The 14767-nt window shown below is 41.1% G+C and overlaps 1 protein-coding gene across 1 annotated transcript; it reads left to right on the top strand.

The window, feature by feature from the left end:
- Positions 1-11524: 11524 nt before the first annotated feature.
- LOC307186423 (ORM1-like protein 1) lies at positions 11525-11980 on the top strand (the record flags this gene model as incomplete). Its single annotated transcript, XM_079921464.1, has 1 exon — positions 11525-11980. A coding segment is annotated over one exon (456 nt), but the record flags the coding sequence as incomplete, so codon positions are not given.
- Positions 11981-14767: the final 2787 nt, after the last annotated feature.

Here is a 14767-nt window from a genome sequence, read left to right as displayed (position 1 = left end):
CCCACCATCCTGCTAATTACCACACATCCAACACCTCATGTATTTACTCTCTCATTTTCTGAGAATACTTAAGTTCCACTCTTTCAGCAAATTTCAATTATTCAACACAGTATTCGAAATGACAGTCACCATGTTACACATTCGATCCTCAGACCTTCCTCATAACTCAGTTTGTACCCTTTTACCAGCCTCTCCTGTTTCCCCCACCCCCAGCCCCGGGCAATCACCATTCTACTCTCTGTTTCTATGAGTTTGACTTTTTTATTTTTTTGAATTTTATTTAATTTATTTTTTTATACAGCAGGTTCTTATTAGTTATTCATTTTATACATATTAGTGTATACATGTCATTCCTAATCTCCGAATTCATCCCACCACCACCCCCCTGCTGCTTTCCCCCCTTGGTGACTTTTAAATTAATTATTTTTATAAATTTATTTATTTTATTTTTGGCTGCGTTGGGTCTTCCTTGCCAGGCACGGGCTTCTCACTGCAGTGGCTTCTCTTGCTGTGGAGCACGGGCTGTAGAGCACAGGCTCAGTAGCTGCGGTGAACGGGCTTAGTTGCTCCACAGAATGTGGGATCTTCCCAGACCAGGGCTCGAACCTGTGTCCCCTGCATTGGCAGGCAGATTCCTAACCACTGTGCCACCAGGGAAGTTCGTGAATTTTTTATTTTTTAGATTCCGCTTTGTGTTACAACCTTAACAGCGAGCATTTCTTGCCATGGCTCTGCATTTGCCCCAGCTGGGTTTAAGCAGTCACGCTGTTACCAGGACCCTCAAGCAAAGGGCTGGGCTCAGAGGATGTACAAGCCATGAATGGTTTCCTGTAGCAGATGCTGGAAGGTTGTCCAATGACATTGGTTTCTCGGGGTGTAATGTGTGTCACTTCATGTTCTGCGCCTGGTGAATTCTCACCAGCCATGTCTCATCACTCCCTGGAATGTCTCCACTGAGGCTTCAATGAGACCTTACACCACAAGAAAGATCCTGGGATAAAGGGTGCTAAGTGCTTACGACAGTTTCTGGCAGAGAGCAGGCGCTGGTTATTGGAATATGTAGGTATTTCAGGTACTACTCTGATACCTGCTCCTGCCACATTGGAACCACAAATTGGGTTTTCTTGGAAACCATGAACTAAGATGGCCCCAACATACTGGGGCTCAGTGGGGTTTGTCCTGGGGAGAAAGGCGTGCATATGGGTGTTCTTGCTGGGGGGCTCTGGCTGGAACAGCTCCCTTAGAAGGAGCCTCCGTAAACCCTTCAGCCATTGGAATTTAGAACATACCTGCTGAGCTGTCCCCAGAGGTACAGACTCAAGACGGGGGCTCTCTGGCCATTGCAAGGAAATGCCTGGCTTTTATACGTTGGCTACTGCACGGCTTGTTTTGCAATGTAAAGATAACTTCATTACCAGCTTTGACTCCCACTGGAGTAAAGACCTAAATGTGAACCATAAAACCATAAATTCAATAGAAGATGTAGGAGGATGTCTTTGGCCTTAGAGAGGGAAAAGGATTAGTAAGCTAAAGTTTAAAAGCTCACATCACAAACAAACAAACAAAAATCAATAAAACCTATTGCCCATGAGGACCCCAGGGACAAGGTTAGAGAAAGAAGACAGATTGGAGAAGGTGTCAGGTTGCAGAAAGATGTTTCCACAGCTGAAACTAGTAAAGAATATACAAGAAACACCTACAAACCAGTAAGACAGAGAAGGAGTCCTGTGAAATAGTGCCATTTGCAGCAACATGGATGGACCTAGATATTCTCATACTAAGTGAAGTAAGACAGAGAAAAACAAATATCATATGATACCACTTATGTGTGGCATCTAAACTATGATACAAATGAACTTATTTACAAATAAGTTCAGCAGAAATTAACACATTGTATATCAACCATACTTCAATAAAAAAGACTCTTGAATGCATAAGCCAGCAGAGACTTAAAGACTAACTGGTAGAATGACTTTATTTCAGAAACTGGTTTAAAAGAAAGAAAGGCAAATACCATATGATATCACTTACATGTGGAATCTAAAATCTGATACAAATGGACTTAATTACAAAACAGAAACAGACTCACAGATATACAAAACAAACTTATGGTTACGAAAAGGGGAAAGGGGGTGGGGGAGGGATGAATTAGGAGTTTGGGATTAACATATACACACTACTGTATATAAAATATACACCAACAAGGACCTACTGTATAGCACAGGGAAATATATTCAATATCTTGTAATAAACCATAAAGGAAAAGAATATGAAAAAGAAAAAAGTATATATATATAAAACTGAATCACTGTGCTGTACACCAGAAACTAACACAACATTGTAAATCAATTATATTTCAATTAAAAAAAAAGAAGAGGACTTCCCTGGTGGCGCAGTGCTTAAGAATCTGCCTGTGAATGCAGGGGACCTGGGTTTGATCCCTGGTCCGGGAAGATCTCACATGCCACGGAGCAATTAAACCGGAGCACCACAACTACTGAGCCTGTGCTCTAGAGCCCGTGAGCCACAACTACTGAAGACCACACGTCTAGAGCCCATGCTCTGCAACAAGAGAAGTCACCACAATGAGAAGCCCATGCACCACAACAAAGAGTAGACCCCGCTCACTACAACTAGAGAAAGCCCACGCACAGCAGTGAAGACCAGCGCAGCCAAAAATAAATAAAATTAAAAAAAAAAAAAAGAAGAAGAAATTCTAATGGAAAAAAAGGTGAAGGATATAAACAGGTGATCTACAGGAAAGGCAGACCTCCAAAGGTGCTTCAGCTTAGGAGGAGACACTCTTTAGGAATGGGAATGGGAAAAATGCAAAGCAAAAGAATAAGACATCACTTTAAATCCATTAGGCAAAATTAGGAAGACTTCTAATACCAAGTGTTGGCTGGGGAGTGGATAGAGGAGCCCTCAGGCCTTGCTGGTGGGGTGTTCACAGGAGAGCAGAATGGCAGCGCTTCAGCTAAGTGCCCAGGCACACTCAGCGATGGGCACCCAGGGCAACAGCACCATGTGTCCCAGATACATTCTTTTTTTTTTTTTAAATAGATCTTTATTGGAGTATAATTGTTTCACAATACCATGTTAGTTTCTGTTGCACAACAAAGTGAATCAGCCATATGCATAAACATGTCCGCATATCCCCTCCCTCTTGAGCCTCCCTCCCACCCGCCCTATCCCACCCCTCTAGGTCATTGCAAAGCACCAAGCCAATCTCCCTGTGCTATGCGGCTGCTTCCCTCTAGCTATCGATTTTACATTCTGTAGTGTATATATGTTGATGCTACTCTCACTTCACCCCAGCTTCCCCTCTCACCCCGTGTCATGAAGTCCATTCCATGTCTACCTCTTTATTCCTGCCCTGCAACTAGGTTCATCAGTACCATTTTTTTTTTTTTTTTTTAGATTCCATATATATATGAGTTAGCATACGGTATTTGTTTTTCTCTTTCGGACTTACCTCACTCTGCATGACAGACTCTAGGTCTATCCACCTCACTATAAATAACTCAATTTTGTTTCTTTTTATGGATGAGTAATATTCCAGTGTATATATACCAGATCTTCTTTAACCATTCATCTGTCGATGGACATTTAGGTTGGTTCCGTGTCCTGGCTATTGTAAATAGTGTTGCAATGAACATTGTGGTGCATGTCTCTTTTTGAATTATGGTTTTCTCAGGGTATATACCCAGTAGTGGGATTTCTGGGTCATATGGTAGTTCTATTTTTAGTTTTTTAAGGAACATCCATAATGTTTTACATAGTGGTTGTATCAATTTACATTCCCACCAACAGTGTAGGAGGGTTCCCTTTTCACCACACCCTTTCCAGCATTTATTGTTTCTAGCTTTTTTGATAATGGCCATTCTGACTGGCATGAGATGATAACCTCATTGTAGTTTTGATTTGCATTTCTCTAATAATTAGTGATGTTGAGCATCTTTTCATGAGTCTCTTGGCCATCTGTATGTCTTCCTTGGTGAAATGTCTATTTAGATCTTCCACCCATTTTTTCACTGGATTGTTTGTTTCTTTGATATTGAGCTCCATGAGCTGTTTGCATATTTCGGAGATTAATCCTTTATCTGTTGTTTCATTTGCAAATATTTTCTCCCATTCTGAGGGTTGTCTTTTTGTCTTGTTTATGGTTTCCTTTGCTGTGCAAAAGCTTTTAAGTTTAATTAAGTCCCATTTATTTATTTCTGTTTTTATTTCAGTTACTCTAGGAGGTGGGTCAAAAAAGATCATGCTGTGGTTTATGTCAAAGAGTGCTTTTCCTATGTTTTCCTCTAAAAGTTTTATAGCGTCTGGTCTTACATTTAAGTATTTAATCCTTTTTTTTTTTTTTTTTCGGTACGCGGCCCGCTCACTGTTGTGTCCTCTCCCGTTGCGGAGCACAGGCTCTGGAAGTGCAGGCTCAGTGGCCGTGGCTCACGGGCCTAGCCGCTCCGAGGCATGTGGGATCTTCCCGGACCAGAGCATGAACACGTGTACCCTGCATCGGGAGGCGGACCCTCAACCACTGTGCCACCAGGGAAGCCCTTTAATCCATTTTGAGTTTATTTTTTTGTATGGTGTTAGGGAGTGTTCTAACTTCATTCTTTTACATGTAGCTGTCCAGTTTTCCCAGCACCACTTATTGAAGAGGCTGTCTTTTCTCCATTGTATGTTTTTGCCTCTTTTGTCATCAATTAGGTGCCCATATGTGCGTGGGTTTATTTCTGGGCATTCTATCCTATACCATTGATCTATATTTCTGTTTTTGTGCCAGTACCATACTCTCTTGATTACTGTAGCTTTGTGATATAGTCTGAAGTTGGTGAGCCTGATTCCTCCAGCTCTGTTTTTCTTCCACAAGATTGTTTTGGCTATTCGGAGTCTTTTGTGTTTCCATACGAATTGTAAGATTTTTTGTTCTAATTCTGTGAAGAATACCATTGGTAGTTTGCTAGGGATTGCATTGAATCTGTAGATTGCTTTGGGTAGTATAGTTATTTTCACAATGTTGATTCTTCCAATCCAAGAACATGGTATATCTCTCCATCTGTTTGTGTCATCTTTGATTTCTTTCATCAGTGTCTTATAGTTTTCTGAGTACAGGTCTTTTGTCTCCTTATGTAGGTTTATTCCTAGGTATTTTATTCTTTTTGTTGCAATGGTAAATGGGAGTGTTTCCTTAATTTCTCTTTCTGATTTTTCATCTTTAGTGTATAGGAATGAAAGAGATATCTGTGCATTAATTTTGTATCCTGCTACTCTACCAAATTCATTGATTAGCTCTAGTAGTTTTCTGGTAGCGTCTTTAGGATTCTCTATGTATAGTATCATGTCATCTGCAAACAGTGAGATCTTAACTTCTTCTTTTCCGATTTGGATTCCTTTTATTTCTTTTCCTTCTCTGATTGATGTGACTAAAACTTCCAAAACTGTGTTGAATAATAGTGGTGGGAGTGGGCAACCTTATCTTGTTCCTGATCTTGGTGGAAATAGTTTCAGTTTTTCACCATTGAGAACGATGTTGGCTGTGGGTTTGTCATATATGGCCTTTATTATGTTGAGGAAAGTTCCCTCTATGCCTACTTTCTGGAGGGTTTTTATCATAAATGGGTGTTGAATTTTGTCAAAAGCTTTTTCTGCATCTATTGAGATAATCATATGGTTTTTATTCCTTAATTTGTTAATGTGGTGTATCACATTGATTTATTTGTGTATTTTGAAGAATCCTTGCATCCCTGGGATAAATCCCACTTGATCATGGTGTATGATCCTTTTAATGTGCTGTTGGATTCTGTTTGCTAGTATTTTGTTGAGGATTTTTGCATCTATGTTCATCAGTGATGTTGGTCTATAATTTTCTTTTTTTGTGACGCCTTTTTCTGGTTTTGGTATTAGGGTGATGGTGGCTTCGTAGAATGAATTTGGGAGTGTTTCTCCCTCTGCAATTGTTTGGAAGAGTTTGAGAAGGATTGGTGTTAGCTCTTCTCTAAATATTTGATAGAATTCACCTGTGAAGCCATCTGGTCCTGAGCTTCTGTTTGTGGAAGATTTTTAATTACGGTTTCAATTTCATTACTTGTGATAAGTCTGTTTATATTTTCTAATTCTTCCTGGTTCAGTCTTGGAAAATTGTACCTTTCCGAGAATTTGTCCATTTCTTCATAGTTGTCCATTTTACTGGCATATAGTTGTTTGCAGTAGTCTTTTATAATCTTTTTTATTTCTGCAGGGTCAGTTGTGATTTCTCCTTTTTCATTTCTAATTTTATTGATTTGTGTCCTCTCTCTTTTTTTCTTGATGAGTCTGGCTAAGGGTGTGTCAACTTTGTTTATCTTTTCAAAGAACCAGCTTTTAGCTTTATTGATCTTTGCCATTGGTTTTTTTTTGTTGTTTCTATTTCATTTATTTCTGCTCTGATCTTTATGATTTCTTTCCTTCTACTGACTTTGGGTTTTCTTGGATCTTCTTTCTCTAGTTGTTTTAAGTGCAGGGTTAGATTGTTTATTTGAGATTTTTCTTGTTTCTTGAGGTGAGATTGAATTGCTGTAAACTTCCCTCTTAGAACTGGTTTTGCTGCATCCCATAGGTTTTGGGTCATTGTGTTTTTGTTGTCATTTGTTTCTATGTATTTTTAAAATTTCTTCTTTGATTTCTTCAGTGATCTCTTGGTTATTTAGTAGCACATTGTTTAGCCTCCATGTATTTGTGTTTTTTACAGTTTTTTTTTTCCTGTAATTGATTTCCAGTCTCATAGTGTTATGGTCAGAAAAGATGTTTGATACAATTTCAATTTTCTTAAATTTTCTGAGGCTTGATTTGTGAAACAGTATGTGATCTATCCTGGAGAATGTTCCATGTGTACTTGAGAAGAAAGTGTATTCTGCCACTTTTGGGTGGAATCTCCTATAAATATCAATTAGATCTATCTGGTCTGCTGTGTCATTTAACGCTTGTGTTTCCTTATCTATTTTCTGTTTGGATGATCTGTCCATTGGTGTAAGTGTTACTGTCGATTTCTCCTTTCATGGTTGTTAGCACTTACCTTATGTATTGAGGTGCTCCTATGTTGGGTGCATAAACATTTATAATTGTTATATCTTCTTCTTGGATTGATCCTTTGATCATTATGTAGTGTCCCTCCTTATTTCTTATAACATTATTTATTTTAAAGTCTATTTTATCTGATACGAGTATTGTTATTCCAGCTTTCTTTTGATTTCCATTTACATGGCATATCTTTTTCCATTCTTTCACTCTCAGTCTGCATGTGTCCCTAGGTCTGAAGTGGGTCTCTTGTAGGCAACATATATATGGGTCTTGTTTTTGTAGCCATTCAGCCAGTCTGTGTCTCTTGGTTGGGGCATTTCACCCATTTACATTCAAGGTTATTATCAATATGTATGTTCCTATTACCTTTTTCTTAATTGTTTTGGGTTTGTTTCGTGGGCCTTTTTCTTCTCTTGTGTTTCCCACTTAGAGAAATTCCTTTAGCATTCGCTGTAAAGCTGGTTTGGTAGTTCTGAATTCTATTAGCTTTTATTTTTCTGAAAAGCTTTTGACTTCTTCATCAAATCTGAATGAGATTCTTCCTGGGTAGAGTAATCTTGGTTGTAGGTTGTTCTCTTTCATCACTTTAAGTATTTCCTGCCATTCCCTTCTGGCTTGCAGGGTTTCTGCTGAAAAATCAACTGATAACCTTATGGGGATTCCTTTGTATGTTTTTTTTTGTTTTTCCTTTGTTGCGTTTTTTTTTTTTTTGCGGTATGCGGGCCTCTCACTGTTGTGGCCTCTCCTGTTGCGGAGCACAGGCTCCGGACATGCAGGCTCAGCGTCCATGGCTCACGGGCCCAGCTGCTCCGCGGCATGTGGGATCTTCCCGGACCGGGGCACGAACCCACGTCCCCTGCATTGGCAGGCGGACTCTCAACCACTGCGCCACCAGGGAAGCCCTCCTTTGTTGCTTTTAATATTTTTTCTTTGAATTTAATTTTTGTTAGTTTGATTAATATGTATCTTGGTGTGTTTTTCGTAGGGTTTATCCTGTATGGGGCTCTCTATGCTTCCTGGACTTGGGTGACTATTTCCTTTCCCATGTTAGGGAAGTTTTACACTATAATCTCTTCAAGTATTTTCTCAGACCCTTTCTTTTTCTCTTCTTCTTCTGGGACCCCTATAATTCAAATATTGGTGCATTTAGTGTTGTCCCAGAGGTCTCTGAGATTGTTTTCAATTCTTTTCTTTCTTTTTTCTTTATTCTGCTCCTCAGCAGTTATTTCCACCGTTTTGTCTTCCAGCTCATTTATTTGTTCCTCTGCCTCTGTTATTCTGTTATTGATTCGTATTTTTCATTTCAGTTATTGTGTTGTTCATCTCTGTTTGCTTGTTCTTTAGTTCTTCTAAATCATTATTAAACATTTCTTGTATTTTCTTAATCCGTGCTTCCATTCTATTTCTGAGATTCTGGATCATCTTTACTATCATTACTCTGAATTCTTTTTTCAGGTAGACTGCCTATTTCCTCTTCATTTATTTGGTCTTGTAGGTTTTTACCTTGCTGCTTCATCTGTGACATATTTTTTTGCCATTTCTTTTTTTTTTTTTATGAGTGGGATTGTGTTCCTGTTTTACTGGTTGTTTGGCCTGAGGTTGCCAACACTGGAGTTTGTAGGCTATTGGGTAGAGCTGGGTCTTGGTGCTGAGATGAGGAACTCTGTGAGACCTCACTCCAATGAATATTCCCTGTGGTCTGAGGTTCTCTGTTAGTCCAGTGGTTCGGACTCAGAGCTCCCACTGCAGGAGTTTCCGCCTGACCCTGGGCTCCCAAGTCAAGATCCTGCAAGCCGTGTGGGGAGGGGAAAAAAAAAAGAGAGAGAACAATAACAAATTAAAAAATAAAATTAGGCTAGGAAACTAACAGATATGTTAGAAAGAATATAAAAATAAAAATACAGATGAATCAATAACCAGAAGGTACATTGGTACCATATAGTAAAAAAGAGGAGGAAGGAAAAGAAAAGGAAAAAAAAAAAGGTTGAGGGGGGAGGCCTTGGCTGTGGTGGGCGGGGCCTAAGCAAGGGTGAGGTTTGGGCGGTGAGTGGGGCCTATGCTCAGGACCCACAGGGCTGGAAAAGGAGCTGGGAGCTGTGGGGGGTGGGGTTTAGGCTCAAGGAACAGATGGGGCCCAGGTGTACCCCCCACCCCTGGTCTCAGAGGGCAGGGATCTCACCTGGGAGCCCAGCAAGCTTCCTGGGCTCGAGTGGGTGGGGCAAACGCCCTCCTCTCCTCTCCTGCTCCTCCAATCTGGGGTCTGGGGGGGCCCCTCCCACCTGCCTCTTCTGACCTCCCCAGCCTCCCTCCTATGCCCCCAGGGCCCACACGGCCTGCATGGGGCTTTGGAGCGGGGGTACTGGCTTGGGAGCTCAGCAGGCTCCCCGGGCTGAGTGGGCGGGGCAATCTCCCTCTGCTCCTCTCTTGCTCTTCCTAGAGAGTCCCTCCCGCCGGCGTCTCCTGATCTCAGGGCCTCAGGGGCACCGGTCTTGTCTGGCCTCCACTTCTCCTCCCCCCTCAGTCCCCCTGCGTCCTGCCAGTTCACTCTGGGGTTCCTCCCGTCTCCTTGGGGGTCAGTGTCCCCCACCAGCTGCAGGCAGAAGCCTTAGTTGTGGGGAGACGCTAACTCCCCGTCTTCCCACACCACCATCTTGACTCCGTTCCCCTCCGAGATACATTCTTATCAGAGCCATAGGGGCATGTGGGTGAGGGCGTGTGGTGCACAGTTGAGGGTGGTCGCAGAAACCTGGGTACAGCTGGCTGCCCAGGCTTGAGGCTGGGGGTGGGTCACATGCGAAGGTGCTCTTCTTGGAGCACCAGCAGCTGTGAGAGGGGTTGGACTAGATGCGCCGGACAAGCCTCGCTGGGACATGAATATCTGTTTCTGTGTTTCCTGCCTTCCCTTCCTTTTGACGTAGATCTCCAAGTCTTTTTCCATTTGCTTATTTTCTTCATGGTGAGCGATTCACCCCAAACAACTTTCCATGTTCTCTCGGTGTGTTTTCCTACCTGTGCCTTAGTTGCACTACTTAGTGATAATTGATGGAAAGGTCCTCGGGTCTGCCCTGCCCCCTCCCCTCCTCCCTCCTTCACACACTGGGCACCACCGCATGCAGGTGCTGTGCGGGCGCTGGGAATGTAAGTGTGACTAAGTCCACAGGCTGGCTGACCCCCTAGAACTTCAGGCGAAGGAACTGATAACCAGCATATCTTTGTCATACAGGGCAGGGGTTCTCAAACTTGTTGGTTTTGGAACCCCTTCACACTCTTAAAAATTACTAAAGACCTCCAAGAGCTTTTGTTTTTGTGGACTGTGCTAACCAGAGCATTTTTACTGTATTAGAAAGTAAAACTGTGAAATTTTAAATATATTTTATTGACTAAAAAATAATAGGCCCGTTATAGGTTGACATAAATAATATATTTTATTAAAAAACTATATTTTCCAAAACCAAGTCGTCTACTAGGAAGAACAGCATTCCTTTGCATTTTTTTTCAAGTCTCTTTAATGGCTGGCCTACTGGAAGACAGCTGGATTCTTTCTCATTCCTGCCTTTATTTTCAATCCGTTGCAATATCACATGTCATAAATCTTCTGGAAAACTCCACAGTATATTGAGAGAGCGAGAGTGAGAAAGACAGGTGTTAGTGTTACTATAAAACTGGCTTTGACCTCATGGAGTCCCTGAAAGGGTCTGAGACTCCCGGGGGTCTCTGGATAGACCACACTTTGACAACCACCGACACTGGCCCTTCTGGCGATGTGGTATAGTTACTGCCTCGATTCTAGAACCCACAGATCTAGTGCTGTGATATGATCCAGGGTTGAAGTCTGGCTTAGATCATCAGACATGAAGGTAGAAATTGGGGGTAGGGGAAAACTGAGGTGGGCTGCAGGCGTTAAACTTTCTTTTTAGTGTTTATTCGTCTCTTTTGAGTTTTTAAGTGGTTAGTATTTTAGTGACGACAGGAAGCAGGTTGTAGGTGGCGCATTGATTTTTTGCTCTTATTTATTGAGCACATGCTGTGGGGTAGTCATTTTGCTGAGTGCTTTCTCTTGCTAAAATTAGTTTATCCTTTGCATGGCTCTTAACATACAAAGGGTTTGAATCGAAAGAATCAGGTGTTAGTGGAAATTTAAAGGTGCCGTAGGTCCTTTAATTGTGTGACGGCTTTGCTCTTGTGTGAATCTGTAATACCCAGAGATTCTTTTGTATATTGGGCATAAGAGGGTTTCACAGTCCTTAGATTGGAGGCAAATTCTCAGAAGAATTCTCGGAAGAGCTTAGGTGGAGAGGGAAAAATCTTCAGCTCCCAAATCCTGTGGGGGAGCAATGTGTGCTCCCGGCAGCGGAGTTGATACCGCGTCGAGCCAGCCGCCGCGAGTGGGGCGGCGGCTTCACTGCTCATAAAGGAGTGATTTGAACTCTGACCACTCTTTATGGACACAACACTACATTAAATCGCAAACGTGAATGTTGGAGTTGCTCACAGCGAGGTGAATCCAAATACCCGTGTAATGAACAGCCGGGGTATGTGGACGGCATATGCTTTGGGAGTTGGTCTGCTTCGTATCGTTTTACTCAGTATTCCTGTTGCCTGGACCTTAGCAAATGTTATACCTAATCTGGGGATGTTTGTATTTTTGCATGCAGTAAAAGGAACGCCGTTTGAAACTCCCGACCAGGGTAAAGCGAGGCTCCTAACACACTGGGATCAACGGGACTACGGAGTACAGTTTACATCTTCACGGAAGTTTTTCACCGTGTCTCCAATAATTCTATATTTTCTGGCAAGTTTCTATACGAAGTATGATCCAACTCACTTCATCTTAAACACAGCTGCTCTCCTGAGTGTGCTAGTTCCCAAAATGCCGCAGCTACGTGGGGTTCGGATCTTTGGAATGAATAAGTATTGAAATGTGTTTTGAAACAACAAAAATGCTTACAGCTACCGAGTTTTCTGTAAGGAAGGGATGGGTACTAAACTGCACCGTTTCTGTGATAATGTGAAATGAGAGGTAGCTACGTTGGAGAGCCAATTGCTGGTTCTTCATATGCTGTTTTGAAGTGCAGATTCTTACGAGAAGATGCCTTTGTTTAATGCATCTGGTATCCTTCTGTAGAGAGGCTTCAGAGGCAGGCCGGGCAGGCCCAGCTTATAAGTTAAATGGCTATAAAGTAAAGGTGTAGTAGATAAATCCAAGGAAATAAGAGATTTATAAGAAACTAAGTCCAGCTAAGCTTATAATGAATGGGCATTATGTTAAGAGAAGAAAATGTTTCATCATTCAGTCATGGTCAGTTTAAGCAGAGTTACATGTAAACCAGAATCATTTCTTTACAAGTTTATTATAGATTGTTTTCATTACCATGCATATTCCTTTTGTGTTATATAAGAGGATATATATCCTCTTGTTTTATACAAACCAATTCCTACCTTATGAACATACTTTTTTGGTTTTGCAGGCTCAACATTGTGTTGATAGATGAGTTCATTTTTACACTTATTAAGTTACTGAGTTCATGAAGGTCCACCTTCACGACTGATTGATGATAGGAGATAGTTAGGCATCTTAGAAGCAGCCTCTGAGTCGGCCTTCTAATTTTGGAACAAAGTGGGTTTTGCTGCCTTTCCAGATACAAGGCTGCTAAACGAATTAAGAAAAGAATTTATTTCTCGTAATTAAAGTATATGGTAACTTAAAGGTCTGCTGATTTGGTTGAGCAATCTAATTGTTGAAGTCTGCCATTCTTTAGCGATGGAAATTTAAAATGGACAGCTACATAGCCAACCTGTGATCTGGGAGAAACTGCTTCTCTAGCAATACTATCAGAGTAAATAATGGAGTCTTTTTTTAGCAGGTCTGTAGTAAGAGATAGCATCTTTTCTTAGTCATACTGCTCTCAGTCTCCATACTTTGCCCATTAACATCTTGCCTGTCAATACATGAGTCTTAGTATAGATAACTCAGAATGGTAACTATTTCCAAAGCGGCAACCACACTGAATCCCTGTGACTTAAGAGAAGCTTTCTATAGTTGCTGACATTAATTGCAAGAAATAACTATATTCTACTTTGAGAAATAAACACGTCAAAAAAAAGTTCTGATATGGGGCGAAACTGAAAAACCTAGTAAGCAAAATTGAGTGAAAAGAATTATAATACCAACTTAAAAATCAATTTGTTTCAAACTGACTTTTGGGGGTCATGATCATTGTTTTGTATTTCAAAAGTATTGAGTTTAGAAATCAGTTGTATGATAATGCCTTTGTATGTTTGTCTTTTCTCACGGATTTTTAAATAACCAGTAATCTATACTTTAATAAATTTTTCTTTGGTGTAAAAAAAAAAAAATGTGTGCTCCCTGTTGGAGATCCACTTTTTACAACTGAGACACATGCCCTGGGGCCCTGGTGTGATTGGCAGTGAGTTCATTACGTGGTGGCTTCTTCAGGCACAAGTGAACAGATCACATTTGAAAAATAGATTTGGGTAATTTCATACAGCAACAACATACTTGTCCCCTAAAATAAGACTGGTGAAGTATATTACGGGACATCCATGCATACAATGGAATGCTACAAGGGGTGTGCCTTTTATGTACTCGTGAGATGGTTCCAGGAAAGAGTGTTAAATTACAAAGGAAAGTACAGCAAGTCCCCGACATACGAAACTTGAAGTTGCGAACTTTCAAAAATGTGAACGTGTGTTCGCATGTCCGATCACGTAGGTTAGTTCCTGTGTCTGGTGAATGTTGTCATGTGCGTGCACCCTCTACAAGAGGTTGTGCTTTTGTGTACTTTACTGTACAGTACTTTATAGAGTACAGTATCTTTATTTCAAGCTTAGAACCTGTACCATCAACGTCAGGCGTGAATGACATTGCAGCTGGCACTCCGTCTCCTGTTGCTGACAACGCTTCAGCTCTACCATCTCCCACCTCCTCTCCGTCCTCCAGTCAGTAACTCTTCTTGCCTGTTCACTTGATGCCAGCCCCTTTATGCCAGCTGTTGTACTGTACGACTGTATTTTTCAAGATAATATACTGTAAGATTTAAAATGTTTTCTTTGTTTTTTGTGTTTTTTGAATGTATTATTTGTGTGAAAAGTATCATAAACCTATTACAGTGCAGTACTATATAGCTGATTGTGTTAGTTGAGTCCCTAGGCTAACTTTGTTGGACATACGAACAAATTGGACTTTCGAGCGTGCTCTCAGAACGGAACTGTACAGAATAGGGTATAGGGTATGCTACCGTTTGTGCAAAAGGGGGGGGGTATCCATTTGTTTGTATTTGCATAATAATCTCTGAATATTATTAGATAGAAGGTAATACGTAAAACCAGCCACTAAGTGTGGAGGTTTGTTGGATGCGGCAGGAGGGAAACTTCTTAGTTTTATACCTTCTCACACTTTTTGATAACAGGCAAGGATTACCTCGTCAAACATGAACTATGTCTAAAAATAATTAAAAACCTAAAATAAAATCCAGATGGAAAGCAGCCCAAATCCTTTTCACTAAAGCCCCTTTTGCTTTTTCTAGACAAGAAGGAGCCCCGCTGAAAACGAGACAGTCCTGCTGTTGACGTGAGCAACCTTTCGTTTTAACGGACGTCAGACTTTCTGACTGCATAACGGTGATAAATGCAAAAAGGCATGCACTAAAATTGGCTGAGGTTGGCTCAGCAAAACCAACCTTTA

This window comes from Stenella coeruleoalba (genome assembly GCF_951394435.1).
Source record: "Stenella coeruleoalba genome assembly, chromosome: 5".
NCBI classification, from domain to species: domain Eukaryota; kingdom Metazoa; phylum Chordata; class Mammalia; order Artiodactyla; family Delphinidae; genus Stenella; species Stenella coeruleoalba.
Note: the sequence above shows the minus strand (reverse complement) of the source record. Positions and strands in the feature narration are given on the sequence as shown.